The 20,096-nt window shown below is 40.2% G+C and overlaps 1 protein-coding gene across 9 annotated transcripts in view; it reads left to right on the top strand.

Annotated features, from left to right (window-relative positions):
• Dse (dermatan sulfate epimerase) overlaps positions 1 to 20,096 on the top strand; it is a 148,075-nt gene that overhangs the window by 99,265 nt on the left and 28,714 nt on the right. For 8 of the 9 annotated variants that reach the window (XM_045154143.1, XM_045154145.1, XM_045154144.1 and 5 more), the window contains one exon: positions 10,975 to 11,443. In XM_045154143.1, coding sequence (XP_045010078.1) covers positions 11,028 to 11,443 — 416 coding nt within the window. In that variant the 5' untranslated portion in view covers positions 10,975 to 11,027. Of the gene's footprint in view, positions 1 to 10,974; positions 11,444 to 20,096 lie in introns of those variants that run through there. The other variant, XM_045154152.1, reaches the window with a different exon arrangement.

Raw genomic sequence — 20,096 nt, 5'->3', positions numbered from 1 at the left:
GAATCTGTGGCCTTAAAGTTGTCAACATGCACTTGAGCAGGAAAAATGAGAAAACTCTTGGCATCAAATGCTTTGTATTTTAAAAGAATATTTTGTATTTTTAGGCTGTTGAAAAAAAAACTGTACAGTTAGTGAACAACACATTATGCCTATTTTGGGAATAAAGTTTTCTGATTGAATGCTCACTTTTTTTGTGTGTGTGTGTGTGAGTGCTCACTTCCTCCTTGGGTCATGGCATGCTTCCTCGCAATTGCACTGACTTTGGTGTTCTCATGGAGCACATAGTGATGGTGGCTAGCATTACTGAACATTACTAAATCCTGAGCACACTTATAATGATTAAACATGCCAGCCAATTTAAGCTTCAAAACCCTGTGAGGACGGTACTATTATTTTATCATTTTACAATAAAGAAAACAAGAACACAGCTAAGAACATGATGGTGTTAGGATTCAAACCCAGGAAGTCTGTTCTGAACTTGAGCCTTTAGCCACTCAAGGTTGTGAGGTAATGTACAAGTAGCATTTATTTAAAAATAAAAAAGGCACACTTGCACAGACACAAGCACACACATGTACATATATGCAAATAATTAACAAATTAAAACCATAGAATGTAAACATTTAAAATATTTTATTTTTATTTATTTATTTGAATGAGAGAGAGAGAGAAAGGAGAGAATGGTCATGCCAGGGCCTCCAACCACTGAAAACAAACTCCAGATATATGTACCTCCTTGTGCATCTGCCTTACGTGGGTCCTGGGGAATTAAACCTGGGTCCTTTGGCTTTGCAGGCAAATGCATTAAACACTAAACCATCTCTCCAGCCCAGCATTTTATAGATGTCATCTCATTTAATCTCCCAACCAGTGTGTGTGAGACAAATAGCAATTTTACCTCATTGTAAATGAAGGCATCAGATTGATTTGTCTGAAGTCATGTAATGATGAATTAAGCCATCTGTCTGCCATACTGGCCCTACTCTGAAATATTTTTATTTCAAGATCATCACTCAGAATACCATTTAAAATTGTAAGAAAGTATCAGAAGATGTTAGACTGCTAGAGAAACTAGAATATACTTACAACTTCCTTTGAGAAGTATAACCCCTTCACTTTTGCTTTTAGCCCTTTTGTAAGTAAAACAAAACCTAGCAGTGTTACCAGCGATGACTTTCACTGTGCTCTGCTTTGCTTTGACATATTTTGCCTGCTTTTGGGGTTTTAGGCAGCAAATGCTCTTTCCAAAGCAGAATCTTAATGGCTCTTAGCTTTTAGTCATGTGTATACCTCTGTTACTACGTATGCATGTAGTTTGATAGCCACTAGATCCTTCACTCAGTGGTCTCTGGCAAATGGATAAATTTATACCAGAAAATCTTTATCCTTATTTTAAACATAATTTAAGTAAATTATGTTTATTATAAGGAAGCCGATACAAGAAAATTGACTTCAAGGTATATTATGAGAAAATGATATCTGCATGAAAATCTTCCAGGGGTCAATAATAGATTTTTTTTTAAATTGTATAGGTTCTTGTTTGCAAAACCTGACAGCTTGGGTTCTATTCCTCAGTACCTACATAAGGGCCACATGTGTCTGGACTTTGTTGGCAGAGGTAGAAGGCTATGGCCTCTTTCTGTCTCTCTCTCTCTCTCTCTCTCAAATGAATACTATTTTTAAAAGCTACACTTAAAACCAAAATGCGAGTTTCTGTAATGTTGTGTGAAGTTGGTGACTACCATTGCCACCCACAGTCTGGTTTTGTTGTGTGGGCTCAAGGTTATAATTACTCCCTTTGTAGAATGTGCAAATTCTAGAGGCTTCCATGTGCTATCATTTCGTCTTGTGGATTTGTGTGTGACATTGTTTATTTTGGGGGAAAGATATGTTTTTTCATTTTACCTTCATATAAGGAAAAATCATGCTCTTTCAGTGATAGAAAATCTTACTTTGATTAAGAGCTCAACAGTTTTAAGTTTTTCTTTTTTTACATATACACACACTCATGTATGTATGTATGTATGTATGTATGTATGTATGTATGTATGTATGTATATTTGAGACAGAAGCAGAGAGAAAGAAGCAAACAGAAAGAGGAGGAGTATGGGTGCTCCAGGACCTCCGGCCATTGCAAACGAATTCAAGATGCATGTACCACTTTGTGCATCTGGCTTTATGCGGGTAATAGGGAATCAAACACAGGACATCACACTTTGTGAGCAAGTGCCTTTAACCACTAAGCCATCTCTCCAGCCCTTTTTTGTTCTTTGTTTTTTTTTTGCAAGATAGGGTCTTGCTTTAGCTCAGGCTGACCTGGAACTCACTCTTTTTTGTTGTTGTTGTTAGAGAATGAGAGAGCGACAGAGGAAGAAGAGAGAGAGAATTGGGACTCCTGGGGCCTCGGCCATTGCATTCGAACTCCAGATGCTGTGCCACTGAGTGGGCATGTGAAGCCTTGTGTTTGCCTCACCTTTGTGTGTCTGGCTTACATGGGTCCTTAAGCTTCATAGGCAAGTGCCTTAACTGCTAAGCCATCTCTCCAGCCCTGGAACTCACTCTGTTACTCCAGGCTGGCCTCAAACTCACAGCAATCCTATTCTGCCTCCTGAGTGCTGAGATTAAAGATTAAAAATGTGTGCCACCATGCCTGGCTATTTTTTTTTTTAATCTGAGTCTACAGGCTTTTACATCAGAGTATAATCTTGGGAAATAATTGCATAATACCAAAACCATATGTTTTCTTAGGATTTGACATTATCTAATTGCTTTTTTTTTTTTTTCCCCTGATGCTGTTTGTTATACTAGCTGACCAGGGATTTGCAGTGATTCTCTTGTCTCTGTCCTCCTTAGCACTGGGGTTGCAGGCATGGGCTACCATGCCTGGCTTTTCATATTGGTCCTGTTATTGAACTCAGGTCCTCATGAGCTCTTACCTACTGACCCATCTTGCTAATCCCACAATTCAGGGTTTTTTTAATTTTTATTTTTATTTATTTGAGAGAGAGAATAAGGCAGAAAGAGAGAGAGAGAATGATAGAGATAGAGAGAAAGAGAGAGAAAGAATGGGCATGCCAGGGCCTCTAGCCACTGCATATGAACTCCAGATGCATGCACCACCTTGTGTATCTGGCTTACGTGGGTCCTGGGGAATTGAACTGAGGTCCCTTGGCTTTGCAGGCAAATGCCTTAACCACTAAGTCATCTCCCCAGCCCAATTCAGGTTTTTTGATTGAGAATTTTCATGCATGAACATTCTGCAATTTGATTATAACTCCTGCCCATTATCTTCTTTTGTCCCTCATCCCCCATTGTTCTCCTACTGATCCTCGTGCTCTTTCCAGCTAGTCCCTTTTCTAATGTCATGTCCTTTTCCTCTTTGTCCTCTTTCATCACCCATGCTGAAATGTTGATGGGCTCAATATTGTACAGGTCTTGTGGTGGTAACAACCACCAACACTATGAGGTTGTGGATGCGATAGTCCCTTAATTTCTTCAGAATATTTCTTTCTACCCTCTGGCTCTTACATTCTTTCTGCCCCCTTTTCTGCAGTTTTCCCTGAGCTTTGGAGGGCATGCTGGAGATAACTCATTCATCACTGAGCACTCAGCAGCCACTTATTCTCAGTACTATGGCAAGATCCCAGTCTCCTGAATATCCACTACCTTTTGCAAAAAGAAGCTTCTTTGGCTAATGGTGGAAGAAACACTAATTTATGGGCATAAGCATAAGTAGTAGCTTCCCTCCCTAAGATCTATGGCCTTCTCAGCCAAAAGCTTTTGACTAGCTTTTAAGTACCAGGCATGGATTTCTTCCCATGGAATGGGCCTCAGATCCAATCAAAAGAGCAGTTGGTTACCGCTGTAACACTCATGCCACTACTGTACCCATAAGTATGTTTTGCCTTATTTGTGTAGCAAGCAGGGCAGATCCACCGTTGGATAAGATTGTTGATGGCTTCCCCTCCCCACCCCCACACTGCAGTAGCTTGTATAGCATTATACTATGACAGCTTTTCAGTTCTAGCTTGATTAGGCAGTTTCCTGTAACTGATGGATCCCCACAATTCAATGTTTTAAATTGCCTTAAGGGCTAGCAGGCATCTGTGACAGAGGCTGCCAGGAAGACCTCCATCCAAGTGTGGGGAAGCATAGTCACACATATCTGCAACCCAAACCACAGGCCCTTCCTGATATTTTTGTTCTGATTCATTCTTGGTTCAACAGGCAAGTATCTGATCATTTATTTCCTGTGTCAGTTTTCAGGGAAGCCAGAAATATTTCCCAATCACTTAGATAAAATCTAGAAAGTTAGCATATTCATTTACACAAATATATATTTGTAAATGTGGAAGTTGAGAAAGAGTGGGTAGCATCTTATCTTCTAGAATTATCAGCTGAAACTCTCATGATGTCCACGGAGTTATGACTGGGTCCTTGGAGGGAGGTTAGCTCACTAGTTGGCAGTGGCAAATGGTTCCAGGTATGCACGTGCCCTTCTTTAATATAATTGCATTACTGGGAAATAGCGCCCCAGCCAGACTATTTCCCAGCTGCTGTGGTATCACTGAGCCATCCCTTTGAAAAAATACAGTAAGAAGTTTTTACCTTTTGTACATCAAGAAGTACTGGCCTTGGGCTGGAGAAATGACTTAGCAGTTAAAAGCATATCCTGTGCAAGGATGAAAGTCTGAGACCAGAGAGATAGCTGAAGGTTGATATCCAGGAACCACATAAACGTCGGGGCATGGCCACACACATCTATAACCCCAGTCCTATAGAGAAACAGAGACCAGAGAATCACTAGGGCTCACAAACAAACAACAAACAAAAAACCTGGCAAGCTCTGGGATCAGCCAGAGACTCCAGCTCAAGTCAGAACAGGTAGAAGAGTGATGGAGCAGACCACCTGACATTGCCCTCTGTCTGGCAGGTATGAGTGCACCCTGCCACAGTCTAGCAAATGGGGTGCCACATGGGCACATACAAATGCATGCACCCCACATACCACACCATCCACACACATACGCTCAAAAATATTGCTGGCCTTGGTAAACAACCCAAACTCAAGTAATAGTTTACTTAACCTGTTACTCTTTTCTTAGAGGGAAAAGGTGCTTAAAAATTTCAAGGGCTATATGCTTTCCTCACCAGTGAGTGATGAGCTTACTGCAAATGATATATTGAGGAATCATGACCATTGTGCTCCAGTTTAGCTCAGTGTCTAATAGGCATCTTGGACTTGTCCAAGCCCATTGACATCTTAGATTCTGTTTTTGCCTGTGATGTATGAAGATTGTATTTTTCAAATATTTTGTAGCTAGGTTAATACAACCTTACATGTGTAAAAGGCTTCTTCTCTTTTATTAAAATTAAATGTTTACTGAGCTCTCACTCCTTGCTGGGTTCTAGGCCAAGTGCATCACATGCATTTAATCACCCCATGAAGTGAGCACCATACTGTGAAGGAGGGAGTAGAGGTTCTGAGAGTGGAAGTCAGCTGATCAAAGCTAGCAGACAGCAGAACTAGGATTTGTAGTCGTGTCTGCCCCACTCCATAGTCCATAGAGTTAATGATTGTGCCCTGCTCCTGAGCTCTGGCATGTGAGAGGGTTTTTAATCCATCTTAATTTGGGACATGTTTTACTTTGTATGGGGTCATTTTTCTGTTCTGTTCTTCTACTTCATGCATTTTCTAAAGCACAGAATTGAAAGAACTTTTGTTCTGCCACGTGTTTCATTCCATAAACAGTCCCAGATGATTGGAAACCCACATCGCTTTTTTGAAAGTTGATGTACTGGTTTTGTACTCAGTTTTTTCCTTCTCAGTGTAATCTTTCTTTGATTTTTTTTAAATGGAAAGCTAGCAAAAATACTGCTTCTGTGCTAAATGGTTTTAAAAATTAGTTTTGTTAAAGGAAATTGCTTGATTTAACATTTGGGTTCTAGTTCTTTTATAGAAGAAACAAACCATCCTGCTTTGCCACATTGTTATTGTAAAGTAAAAGTTCAAATATGCAAAGGCATTTAGGATCATACAACCAAAGTTTCTCTGTGTGTCAGTAATCATAATAGCTGAGGTAGATTATTGGAACTGAAATTAAGCAGAGTAATTTTGGGCTCATTGTGTCATTGTGAAGATCTACTTAAGACAATTATACTTCATTTGACTTGGCGTGAAAATAATGCTACACTGACACTGGGGCAGGCAGAGAGACAATCACTTTGCTATCTGAATTATCTCGTAGTAGCAGTGATTCATAAATGAGTATACTGTATCCACAAATTAAGTAAAAGCTTAGGAATGATATTTAGTTGTGTAGCGTGAGACAAAAGAATGGCAAGGAAAACTAAATTATGCAAGTTAGTGTACTAGAGTAGAAAATAGGCAAGAAAACAAGGGGAAGTCAAGTTCAGTAGAGTCCTTCAGTAACTGCTGAAATACTGCGTGAGCTGTGGATTAATAGACTTGGAAACTGATTTTGCTACATTGACATACCCTTGAACTAGACTAGAGAGTTAAAGGACCTAGCCTTCATTGGCACCTCAAAGGTCAGACTTTTCTCCAAAATGCTATGTGTTTTTTGGGATGTGGAGTAGAGGGTGGGTGATGTGAGGGGAGGAAGAGGTCGAGATTGCTGATTCGGGGTAGGTGGGGTAGAAAGATTATGGATGGTCTGGTAAACCTGCTACCCTTTCATGGATGGTGTTTCATTTTAAATGCTCATAAGCATTTTAAGTATCTCTTTAAAAAAATTATTTAATGCCGGGCATGGTGGCACACACCTTTAATGCCAGCACTCGGGAGGCAGAGGTGGGAGGTACGCCATGAGTTCGAGGCCACCCTGAGACTACATACTGAGTTCCAGATCAGCCTGGACTAGAGTGAGACCCTACCTTGAAACACCAAAATATAAAAGTAAAAATAAATTTAAACAATTATTTAATTTGTGTATGTTTGTGATAGGGCCATGCACTTGCCATTACCCACATGTAGAGGTCAGAGGACAACCTTGAGGCACCTGGGTTCTTCCACCTTTTTTGAGACAGGGCTCTTGCTGCTGCAAACAAATACCAGTTTAGCTGGCTGTGAACTTTGTTGTTTTTGGCTGTGCACTTTGAATTTTCCTGGATCCACCTCTTATTTTGACCACATTCAGATCTCAGACACATTTGACAGTTTGTGTCCAGACTTACATGGGTGCTGGGGTAGGTTGCATTCTGTTTAGCAGGCTTTGCAGGCAAGCGTCTTTAACCATAGCACAAGAAAAAAAAAAAATTGGCATGTTCATTTACTTTTCACTTTGAAACTCGAATATATTTTAAACAGGGACTTCATATGTCTGTTGTTATCTCACGTGTGCTGTCTTTTTCCAATGTGTTTTTTTTTCCAATGTGTTTTGAAATGTTATGTGAAATTAGTATAACACTAGCCTATTCACATTCCATTTAAAATTATCCCAGGAAATCTTCACCAGCTTTAGAGTGGGCACACAGTGCCTCGAGAGGTGGTCAAAGGGGAAATCCAAAAACCATCCATCAGATTTTGGTGGCAGGTCTTTCCAGACAGATTTCTAATTTATGAACAGGAGCTAGGTGTCCCTGTAAGTTAAAGCAAGTTTGGGTTATACTTAAGTTTAATTGTGTCTTTAAAACAAAACAATAGCAGCAAAACTAGTAACATTTAAGTTACTTAAATTGATAGATTTTGTGATATTTTCTCTCATTAATTTCCTGGCAGAATCTTTTTCCTGGAAAGTTTAAAACTTGCCTTGGCTTCAAATAAGGAAGAACAGAATTTCTTGCTCATTTTAGTGGTGAGACATTACCAGCCCCCCAACCCCAAGTTTTAGTTTCAAGGTGACATCTGTGAGCTGACTTTTATACTACAGGGTCACTGCTGAGCTGCATGTGCCAAGGATGCTGTAGCTGCTATCTTCTGTGAGGCCTGGCATACAGACAACTGAAATTATTCAGTGTGGTCATCTGTGGCAAGGGAGAAGTTGGGGTAGGTCAACTAAGGCCTTACTACCTGGGAGAGCCATGGGAATGGGGCACAGTGAGTGAGACCTTAGAAAGGCAGCATGTAATTTGAGGCATGACAAATGCCAAAGTCCTTTCTCCTAAGCAGTCTTCACAGACTCTGCAAAATTTCTGTGGCTTCCAGCTTGGCTCACATGATTTTTCCAATAGGTTTTAAGTTTTTATAACTCTCAATCTATCTGCTCTGATGCCTTCACATGAATAAGATGTGATCACTGAGGAACTTTTGAGAATATCTTAATGGGGTTCATCTCTTCATGTTTAAAGATATCCAGGCACATCCTGAGTGACTGGAAGCATTGTGGCAGAAATGGCTGGGGTCATGGGGTGGGTGTTGTCAGGTGGAACATGTGGATGCCACAGTATGAGAGACTGGAATAGCACCACCTCAGTGGCTCTCTGACTTGAGTAGAAGGGTGGCATAGGAGAAGATTAAATAGAGAATAAAATAAATCAGGCTTTCCCATTTTTAGAAAACAGAAGCCAAGATATAAAAGCTCTGGCCTCCATGTAATCTCCTTACCTTTTCCCAGCAGCCTGAGCCACTCATGCCACCACCACATTCAAAAAGCAAAGTTGAGAGCACTTTAATTGCATGCATGTGTGACCAATTAAAGGAGAACTTTCCAACCTGTCCTCTCCCTGGGTGCCGGAACCCCCCAATGCTAATTGCTTTGACGACAGCATCCAGTCTTAGATTTTTGATAGCTCAATATACATGTACGTGTGTTAAAAAATGTTAGCAGTATTCTCAGGGAAAAGTAAGAAATAATCTCCTGGGAGGATTAAGTGTTACTTCAGGCCAGCCACTTCTGTCTTGCCAAAGACCATACCCCTCTTTAGTAACCTCAGAAAACTATTTCTTTTGGCTTCGTTTCTGACCTTGAAGGATTCAGCCAGCTGCCTTGAAGCTTTGGGTGCTAGACATAATACTGGTAGAGTCCAAGAGTTGCTTCTATTTTATATGTTTTATTTAGCATGGCTGTATTTTTTTTTAATGCATCCACAGTTCTGCCGTTGATTCTAAAATACTCTAGAAAACCACCAGTTAGTTTTCTCATTTATGTATTTGTAGTCTAAAGTACAGTTAAGAATACAAAAGCTGCTACAATAAGGTGGTGCCCCTAAGTGACGCTGTTGTCTTTCCTCTGGGAAATGGAGCCAATGGAGAGTGCGGGTTGAACTTTAGTGGGCGTCAGACTTTCAGTTTTTTTCTCATCTGACTGTGATGGGACAGTTTTTCCTTGGAAAAATAGCTTGTGTCCAGCTTGAGAGATTGCTTTTGCACCATCGCCTTTTCCCTTTAATAATTGAAAGCCACTGCTCATTATTTACTTAAAACTGTCTTTTTCTGGTCTGCTTTCTATAACCTTTCCCCTTTTAAGAATTTTAAGAATTCCATGACTTTCCTTTGGGGGATTTTATGCCTGCTTTATCCCAGATGTGGCACATTGACTAGGCTGAGATTTATTTTTTTTATTATTGTTGTTGTTGTTTTTTCTTTTCCGTGTGTGTGTGTGTGTGTGTGTGTGTGTGTGTGTGTGTTCATTTCTGCATTTGATGCATGTCCTTTTAACTTATGCCTAAATCTGCCATTGAAATGAAGGCAAAAGCAAAATAGTTAAAATGATACATGAGCTTGCTTTCTCTCTCTCTCTCTCTCTCTCTCTCCCTCTCTCTCTCTCTCTCTCTCTCTCTCTCTCTCTCTCTCTCTCTTTCCTTTTCTTTCCATACCAAAATTCCATATGCCACATGAAAAAGTACAAAGCAGCTTCAAATAATTAGGGGAACATGCACTTACATTATTTTAGTCTTTTAATTCTGAGATTTTATTTTCTGAGTGAAGAGATATAGATTTTCAGTCCTGCAACCCTGTGTCTGGTCTTCACTGTGGTCTGCTGATGTAAACCCAGGGAACCATGACAGCTTGGCAGATGTTTACTCTGTCTTCTCTGGTTCACCTTTTGCTCCCACAAAGAGGACAATTAGCTCTGTTCACATTGTTTTATCTGCATAGATTCTCATAGATATGTCGGTCTTAATCCCTTTCCAAAATGAAAACTGTAATGGAGAGGGACGACAAGAAGGTGATGGAGGCCATATTAAGAAATACAGGATTTTCTATTTTTTTGTAATGTCTGCTCACATTTTCAGTTTACCACTTGGTTTTAGTTATTGTGTTTATGTATTAATGTCTAAAAAAATGTCATAGCGAGCTGGGGAAATGGTGTAACATTATCAGTTAAGGTGCCTGCAAAGCCTAAGGACCCTGGTTTGATTCCCCAGGACCCATGTTAGCCAGATGCACAAGGGGCACATGTGTCTGGAGTTCATTTGTAGTGGCTGGAGGTCCTGGTACACCAATTCTCTTTTTCTCTCTGTCTGCCTCCTTTCTTTCTCTTTCTCTCAAATAAATAATTTTTTAATGCCATATCATCTATACTTTAAATATCAAGATTTTTTTCTTCCCTGTTGGTCCAAAGTTATGTTTTCATAATAAATGAAATTCTGGTTCAGCATGTTTCATTCTATAAAATCTGACCTTGCTAGATTTTAGTAAGCTTCTTCATAATTCCCTTTTTTTTTTGTATTAAAAAAAAAAAACAGAGCTGGAGAGATGGCTCAGCAGCTAAAGGCACTTGCTTTCAAAGCCTGAAGGCCTATGTCCAGTTCCATAGTACCCATGTAAAGCCAGATGCACAAAGTGGCACATATGTCTGGCATTTACTAGCAGTGGTAGGTGGCCCTGGCATGCCTATTCTCTCTCTCTCTCTCTCTCTCTCATTTCATTCTCTCTCAAATAATAAATGAAAATATTTTTAAAAGCACATAAGCTTAATAGTCTGTCTAGTGAATAGCACCCCTGCCTACCATGTCTCCGCCATGCCATGCCCTCCTGGTGACCTACACTTTTCTTTCTGTTTCATATAGGATCTTTCGAAGATGGTTTGGCTGCCCTGGAGATTGGGAGATCTGATGCCACGATGAGGACTCATACACGGGGGGCTCCCAGTGTGTTTTTTATATATTTGCTTTGCTTTGTGTCAGCCCACATCACGGACGAGAACCCAGACGTCATGATTCCCTTCACCAATGCCAACTACGACAGTCACCCAATGCTGTACTTCTCCAGGGCAGAGGTGGTAGAGCTCCAGCTCAGGGCTGCCAGCTCCCATGAACACATTGCAGCAAGGCTCACAGAGGCCGTGCATACCATGCTGTCTAGTCCCTTGGAATACCTCCCTCCCTGGGATCCCAAGGAATACAGTGCCCGTTGGAATGAAATCTATGGAAATAACTTGGGTGCCTTGGCGATGTTTTGTGTGCTGTTTCCTGAGAACATCGAAGCCCGAGACATGGCCAAAGACTACATGGAGAGGATGGCAGCGCAGCCTAGTTGGTAGATTTTTGTCTTTTCCTTCTTACTGTATTAACTTTGTAAATTGAAATGAATAACTGGGTTGGAAATGTAGCTCAGTTGGTCAAATGTTTGCCAATTGTGCAGGAGTTTGATCCACAACACTGCCCAAACTGGGTATCATGGTAAACACCTGTAATCCCAGCACGTAGGTGATGGAGGCAAGAGGGTCAAGAGTTCAAGATCATCTGCTGCTGCTACAAATGCTGTAGCATTTGAGGGCAGCCTAGGACACATGAGACCCCATCTCAAAAAGTAAGTCCATATCCAAATGAAGTACAGAAGTCAGATACTTTAAGGTTTTTTTTTTTTTTTTTTTTTTGTTTGTTTGTTTGTTTGTTTTGAGGTAAGGTCTCACTCTGGCCTGGAATTCACTATGTAGTCTCAGGGTGGCCTCGAACCCACGGTGATCCTCCTACCTCTGCCTTCCGAGTGCTGGGATTAAAGGTGTGCACCACCACACCAGGCACCTTCATGAGTTGCTTGTTATTTCTGTTGTCTGTGGCTTATGAATGGCTCAATTTGAAAAGTCCTAATAACCTCTGTTTCAAATTATAAAGAAAATGTTGAAATGCAGTTTAAAGAAAGGATTTGAGTAAACAATATCATGCTGATTATAGAGAATTCTTTCTCCCTTGTGCAAAGTATACATACAGACATGAATCACAATGTCGATGCATTCTGCTAAACAGTCATTAGGTGCTTTTGTAATTTGTGAACATGCAGGTTCTTATTCAGGCCTAGAGGGTATAGTCTGTTATACACATATGCCAGTTATATGTGATACAGCCTATCGCACCTAGGGCCAGAATGACTATAACAACAAGATGAAATCAGCACAGGAGAAGAGATGTACTGAACACGTGATCTGTGAGGCTGCTGCCTGCATAGCATGGCACACAGATCTCTACTACAAAAAAGTAAATGGAAGTATTATAGACAGTTCCATGTTGCTGGGATGAACTTCCAAACCAACTCAGTTTATGGGAAGAAGGGATTTATTTCAAGCTCAGAGATCCAAGGGGAAATCCCATCAATAGCTGAAGATGGCTCCCATACATAAATCCTAGCTGAAGGTAACCACCATAAAAACCAGCACCACAAAGCAAGCACAGAACCATCAGGAACACAGCAGGGACCCTTAGCAAGCAGCTGGGACCTAGGCCCTACTCTGACTGCTCCACATACCTTTAGTCTGGAAATCATATCCACCGCCAAACACCTCTTCAAGTCAAGCAGCTAGAAATCCAAGTTAGAAGCTTTAATAAAACATCTGAGTCTGGGCTAGGTGTGGTGGCGCACACCTTTAATCCTAGCTCTTGGGAGGCAGAGTAAAGAGGATTGCTGTGAGTTACAGACCAGTCTGAGACTACATCATGGACAAGAACCCAGACGTCATGATTCCCTTCACCAATGCCAACTACAACAGTCACCCAATGCTGTACTTCTCCAGGGCAGAGGTGGTAGAGCTCCAGCTCAGGGCTGCCAGCTGTCATGAACACATTGCAGTAAGGCTCACAGAGGCTGTGCATACCATTCTGTGCATAGCCTGGGCTAGAGTGAGACACTACTTCGGAAAGCAAAACAAACAAACAAAAAAAAATACCCAAACAAACAAACAAAATATGAGTCTGTAGAGGGGCATGCATTCAAACTGCTGCAGGAAGGAATGCATTCTCAAATAAAACTAGGGTATAGTGTAAATCCATAAATCAGTAACATGGTTGCTTACCAAATTCTATGTACTGTACATAATTATGTATACTACAGTGTTATGATTGGTAGCATAGTAGGCTTCTTTATACCAGCATTACAACAAATACATAATGACTATGTTGTGCTAGGATGTTAAGATAGGAATTTTAGCCCCATTATAATCCTGTGGAATCACTGTCACTTAGGGCCTGTGTTGCAGTCCCAGTCTCATTGCTGGTAGAAATCACCCAGCAAAGAGCAGCTTCTGGGAAAAAGAGATTTATTTTGGCTTACAGGCTCAAGGGGAAGCTCCATGATGGCAGGGGGAAACAGTGGCATGAGCAGAGGGTGGACATCACCCCCTGGCCAACATAAGGTGGACAACAGCAACAGGAGGGTGTGCCAAACACTGGCAAGGGGAAACTGGCTTTAATACCCATAAGCCAACCCCAAACAATACACTCCCTCCAGGAGGCATTAATTCCCAAATCTCCATCAGCTGGGGACCTAGCATTCAGAACACATAAGTTTATGGGGGACACCTGAATCAAACCACCATAGCCTGTCTTTGACCAAAACATCATTATATGACACATGACATAATTCCTATTATCTGGTGTTAGGTTTTCTTTTTAAATTTTTTTACCCAATTTTTATTTTAATTTATTTGAGAAAGAGAGAGAGGAAGAAACAGAAAAAGAAAGAATGGACTTACCAGGGCCTTCAGCTACTGCAAGTGAACTCTTGATGCATGTGCCTCCCTGTATATCTGGCTTACCTGGGTACTAGGGAATTGAACCCAGGTCCTTAGGCTTCATAGGCAAGTGCCTTAGCCACTAAGCCATCTCTCCAGCCCTGGTGTTAGGTTTTGATTGGCCACCCCAAATTGGCTAAAACTTTTGTCTGCAAGACAGTTCAACCAGCTAAAACTCATTTATATCTTATGACAATAAGGAGCTAAAACATTGTGATGAGATTAGCTAGTAATGTATAAATAAGACTCCATCCAATAAGATCACCCAAGCCCATAGGAAAACCAGTGTTACAGCATAATTATGTAAAGAATTCTAAGTACAGGGATGGAGAGATGGCTTAGCAGTTAAGCGCTTGCCTGTGAAGCCTGAGGACCCCAGTTCAAGGCTCGATTCTCCAGGACCCATGTTAGTCAGATGCACAAGGGAGTGCACGCATCTGGAGTTCGGTTTGCAGTGGCTGGAGGCCCTGGAGTGCCCATTCTCTCTCTCTGTCGGCCTCTTTCTCTCTCTCTCTCTGTCACTCTCAAGTAAGTAAAAATAAACAAAAAAATTTTTTTTAAGAATTCTAAGTACATAATAGTTTACTTTTAGATGTTTAAGACTCAAGAACAAACTTCCTGTCTCTTTTTGGTTATCTTAAGTTTGTTTATATTTAATGCTTCTGTGTGCTTCCAGAAAGATATGGGTTGAACCAACTAAACTAGCAATACTATAGGTATTTTTGCCCAATTTGTTTTAATATATGTTCATGTCTCACTTGATATTTGTGCAATCAATTAAAAATGATAATCGTCCTTACATTAGCTAAAAAAACTTTTTGTTTATAATTGTATTTGTTCTTGTAATGGCCTTTGTGGTTAGATAATAAGTGGATTTTTATACATTAAGATATTGATGAAACTTAGAGAAATAGCAACTATAAAAGCCATCTCTTTAATCCCACAAGAGACTAACAGATGAGAGAACACTTTTTATGGAATGCTTTAGCATAAATATAACAGCATTTAGAAAGTGGTACAAGTCTACTGCAATTTCACTATTATTAACGTTCAGATATATAAGGAAATGACATTATTATTGGGATTAAATACCAATTAATAAGGAAAAAAGATAGCTTCAAGTGGAGGCTTTAGTATTTATGTAGTTTCTATAGGTTCAGATTTACTGATAACTAGAGGCTATAGAAATTTACTAGAGCACAAGTATTTTATTTGTACAATACTGATGAAGATAGGAAGAACTTTATTTTGCAGTAGACAAAAGTCAATCTGGCTTAGCTGAGCTGAACTGAATTTAGTGGGGCTGACTCTGACTTCTTTCTGCTGTCTTCCTTCAGTTGGGGTTAGAATTGCTGGTTTTCAGTTTTAGGAGTGATTGGGAAGAAACAGTTGAGCTGAGCTTTTTAATGATCTATGGAAATGTTAGTATTGATAAGCAGTCACATATGTGGCTTCTTAGACATTAAATTAAGTTTGTGGTTGATTCTCACAATTTAAAACATCGTTAAATGTGGCTGAAGAGGTGGCTCAGCAGTTAAGGGGGTTTGCCTGTAAAGTGTAATGACCCTGATCTGTTCCCCAGTACCTGCATAAAGCCAGATGCTCAAAGTGGTACATGCATCTGGAGTTTGCAGCAGTTAGAGGCTCTAGAGTGCTCATTCTGTCTCTCTCTGCACCTTTCTTCCCTCTGCCCCCGCCCCTGCTTGAAAATAAAGTTTTTTTTAAAAAAATTTTTAAAGAAAGAGGGAGATATAGAGAAAGAGAGAGAGAATGGGCATGGCAAGGCCTCTAGCCATTTGTGTATCTGCCTTGACATGGGTACTGAGGAATCCAATCTGGGTCCTTTGACTTTGCAGGCAAGTGCCTTAACCATTAGGCCATCTCTCCAGCCCAAAAGTTTTTTTTTTTTAATTGTTAAATGTTTTTAGAGTTCAGTAACCTTATTTACATTGTTTGGTTGAATCATGTGTCCTCATGAGCACTGCCATTGTCTTAGGATATGGTTCAGCTTCATTTTGTTTTGTATTTATGAAAGAGATCAGTCAGCAATATTATAGGATTAAAAAATTTCTTACACTGTCCTCATCTACTGCACATATTGGCCATTTTCCCTGAAGAACATTCTACTCTTTTGAAAACTAATGACAAGCTGCATTCCTTCAACTTCTGCTGAGTGGTGTGCACTGTGCTGGGTCCTGGAGAGTCCAAGAAGAAGAAAGAACTCAGAAATCAAGGCCAGGCGTAGTGGCGCACACCTTTAATCCCAGCGTTTGGGAGGCAGGGGTAGGTGGATTGCCATGAGTTCGAGGCCACCCTGAAACTACATAGTGAATTCCAGGTCAGCCTGGGGTAGAGCAAGACTCTACCTTGGCAAAAAACAAAAAATTAAAAATAAAAATAAAAAAAGAACTCAGAAATCCTATAATTTGCATACAGGATAAGGAGTTCAAACAGTAGATACTTAAAACCTTATCTCTGGATTTTTTTCTGCTCAGAATTCAGTATACTGATAATTCAGGAAGGGTTTTCATTCATGATGTACTAGAGCAGCAGTGGAAAGGTACCAAATCTGGAGTCATGTGATCTGCATTTGAATCCCAGCTGCCTCAATCTTCAGCTGTGTCAGGTCAGATTTATTCCTTAGTTTGAGTATTCCCATTTGGTTGTTAGTAGGATTCCTAAAGTCAGGTACTCAGGAAAGTTGTCATCACATAGTTAGGTACTGATAAAAACAGTAGCAATAACAATTTACTATTTTTACCTAGTACTTAGGCCTTGCTTGGCTAATGACTGGATATTTGCAGGCTCAAAGAAGGAAGTATTTTGTTCAAAAATTTTATCATCTGTATCCAAATGGCTGTCAAAGCTAGAGCATCTGGATAATGCCAGAAATTTTCCTTTAACGCTGTTCCATTAAAACTTCTAGAGTGACCCCGGCAGACCATTTTTCTGTATGTACAGGAGCTTCATGGAAGCACCAATGGAGAAATCTTAGAAGAAAGTAATAATAAGATCTCTTTTGCCTGGTATTTGAAAAGTATGGGGCTGAAGAGATGGCTTAGCAGTTAAGATGCTTGCCTGCAAAGCCAAAGGACCCAGGTTCAATCCCCAGGACCCACAGAAGCCAGGTGCACAAGGTACCATATGCATCTGGAGCTCGTTTGCAGTGGCTGGAGGCCCTGGCATGCTTGTTCTCTCTCCTTCTCTTCTTCTTTGCCTCTCTCATTCTCCCTCCCAAATAAATAATTTTTCTAAAAAGAGAAGTGTGTAGGAAAGATACATGCATATGAATTTATTGGTGTGGTTGATTTCATTGAGTAGTAAATACTTCAGAATAGAGGCCTCTTGTGTAAAGAAAGATTAAACTGAAAATGTCATGAAATTGTGTTATATTGCAAAGTAAAAGGGAATCTAAAAGATTGATGATGGTTGTGGTGGTGGTACTTGAAAAGTAAAAGTGTATATTGTATAGTTGTCTGTGTCTCCTAGCAACCAGATGATCAGGCACCACTGAAAGATGAGGCTTTATCTCTGTGTAGAGGCACCCACATCCTTTCCCACGAGGCCTCTCAGTCGTTTTGGTTTTGCTAATGCTAAGCTTGTGTTTAGCTATCTTAGTTTTAAAAGCCAAATTTTAAAAGATACTCTTTCAACCTAATATAATGGCAAATTATTTTTGGCATTATCAATAGTGTGTGAGATTTTACTCCAGCAAATCTTGTCTTCCCTGTAAGATCTAGAATTGGGACTGCAGTTAGCTCTCTATTGCATAATGGCTGGATTAGAACTCACCATGCCCCCAGGTTAGGGAGACATAGTGAGCTGAGAGAATGAAAATAGGGACGGTAACAGTGGAAAGCACACTTAAAGTGAATTCACTTTTTATGTATCACATGGTCTCTATACAAGTTCTGCATATTCCAATACACTTGTGTGACTATCTTCATTGCTTTCTGCATTCAAGCCTTACATAGTTCCAAATATATACACACACACTGCTCAATTAGACTATATGTTCAGGGATAATTTCTGTTATTTCTTAAAATGCTTATACTTTTCTTTAGCAATTTTAAGCTTTAAGGTAAGAAAATAATCAACAAAAAGTGCTTAGTAGAGATTAAAAAAAAAAAAAGATTCACCAAAAATTAGTTTTAAGATATTTTGAAGTCAGTATATATTATTTTACTTTTCTATAAAAATCCAAATCCAAACTAATTGGGAAAGAAAGGAGTGGGGAAAGATTGAGGAAATGGACTGGGAAAGGAGTGAGACAATTGCTAAATGCATGTTACACACCAAGGTCATGGGCGGGGCACAAGTGGACTTTGAAGATTTTGTTTTAGCAACAAAGATAGCAGACTTCTTCAGTGTTGACGGTTAGGGCTGGAAAGATGATGTAGCAGTTAAGGCACTTGCCTGCAAAGCCAAAGGACCCAGGTTAGATTGCCCAGCACCCATGTAAGTCAGATGGCACAAGGTGGCACATGTGTCTGGAGTTCATTTGCAGCTGCTAAAGGCCCTGACATGCCCATTTTTTCACTTTCTCCCTCTCAAATAAATAACTAAATAAAATTTTTTAAAAACGTTGACATTTATAGTGTCCATGACATAAAAAGTCAGGTCAATTACTGTGTAAGAGAACAATTCTTGGCCCAAGGTTCATAGAGACACTTCTGGGTTTTCATGAAAAACTCTTAACATTCTCATAAATATCCTTACAGTGTATGATTGATGCCCTGTGAAGAGGAAGGGTGGGAAATGGAGGAGATGGAAGGATGGTTTAAGTCAAGTCACTCCCCCCTTTCCTAGTAGAGCTTAGTACTTTCGTAGAATGTTGCAAGTGCAGTGACCATGTGCACGTCCATCAGGCAGCACCCTTGTGCATTGTGCATCTCCATCAGGCTCTTGGTAGATGGACTGATGTGAGTTGGACATTATACAGTGTCATAGAGCTGAACCCAATAAATCAAAAGGCTCACTCTATTATTGGAAAATACCATAGGCCCAACATCACTTAAAGTCATATGAGAGGATGAATACATGTGATATGTATTTTGGAGGACTATAACAGGATTTGTCCAAGCCCTAGTTGATAACAGAAAAGTAGCCAGTGTGTGTTTCTGAGTAGCAGATTTTTCCTCTTTAGAGTGTGAACCCTAGGGAATAAGCCTGGTGCAGGGATCTTTGGAGGCAGATCTGTACTGTGTTTGTGTCCTGGCTCTTAATGAGCCACATACTCTGTGGCAGATTCTTTAACCCCTGTGAACCTGTGTCTTCATCTGTAAACTAAGGGTGATTCCTCCCATCCAAGATGGTCCCATGGACTAAGCAAGATGATGCACAGAAAGGTGGTACCATTATGTGCTTGGCACATAGTTTTACTAAAACTAGGTCATCATTACACAGAAATAGGCACAAAGATGCATCTTTAGTTTGTGAATTCTTTTGATACACAACTCTGTCTTCAGAGTTGTGTTTTTGAGAAAAATTTTTGTGAATCACTTCCTTTCTTTATAGTATTTTTTTTTTTTTTTGCTTAGTTATCATAAGACAGAAAATAAATCACAGAGGGAAGAAATTACTTCACTCTTGCATTGGAGCCAGCTGGCTACAGAAAACCAGTAGAATTGGTGAGGGAAATCAAGAAAGCTGAACTTTTAAACAGAGAAGTTACTGTATTTTTTTTTTGCAACCAATTGAGTATTAAATCCTTGCCCCTGTATTGCTAACTTCTAGATGGTCATATCTGAGAGTTTGTTTGCAAAATATATAAAATAACAAAATAAAGAGAAGACAGCAACATGTCTGTCACATTGAAGTAAGCCAGTCTGCTTCATTGGTTTATATAGCAAAATGATAGATAGGCTAGCCTTTCTCAGCATTGCCTGGCGCACTTCAAAGGCAATTCTGTGCAGCTGTTGCTCAGGCTCTACTTTTCTAAACTGCAAGCTAAGTCCCAGAATCAAAAGGGAGAGGAAGTAGCTGGGCCCCAACTCACGTAGCAACAGCGCTTTGAGTAAAATATCAGGTTTTTCTCCTGTGACCTTCTAGTGAGGGAGGGAGGCAGGAAACTTGGCCCAGAAGGCACCTGGTATTCATTAAAGTAGACTGATGGAGACAAACATGGGGCTGTCAAGAACCAGTCCCCAGTTCCCCTGGCTTTTTCTCATTCATGTTTTTCCTTTC

Source organism: Jaculus jaculus, chromosome 7 (assembly GCF_020740685.1).
Source record: "Jaculus jaculus isolate mJacJac1 chromosome 7, mJacJac1.mat.Y.cur, whole genome shotgun sequence".
NCBI classification, from domain to species: domain Eukaryota; kingdom Metazoa; phylum Chordata; class Mammalia; order Rodentia; family Dipodidae; genus Jaculus; species Jaculus jaculus.
The sequence above is the reverse complement of the archived record's forward strand: the minus strand, read 5'-3'. Positions and strand labels throughout refer to the sequence as shown.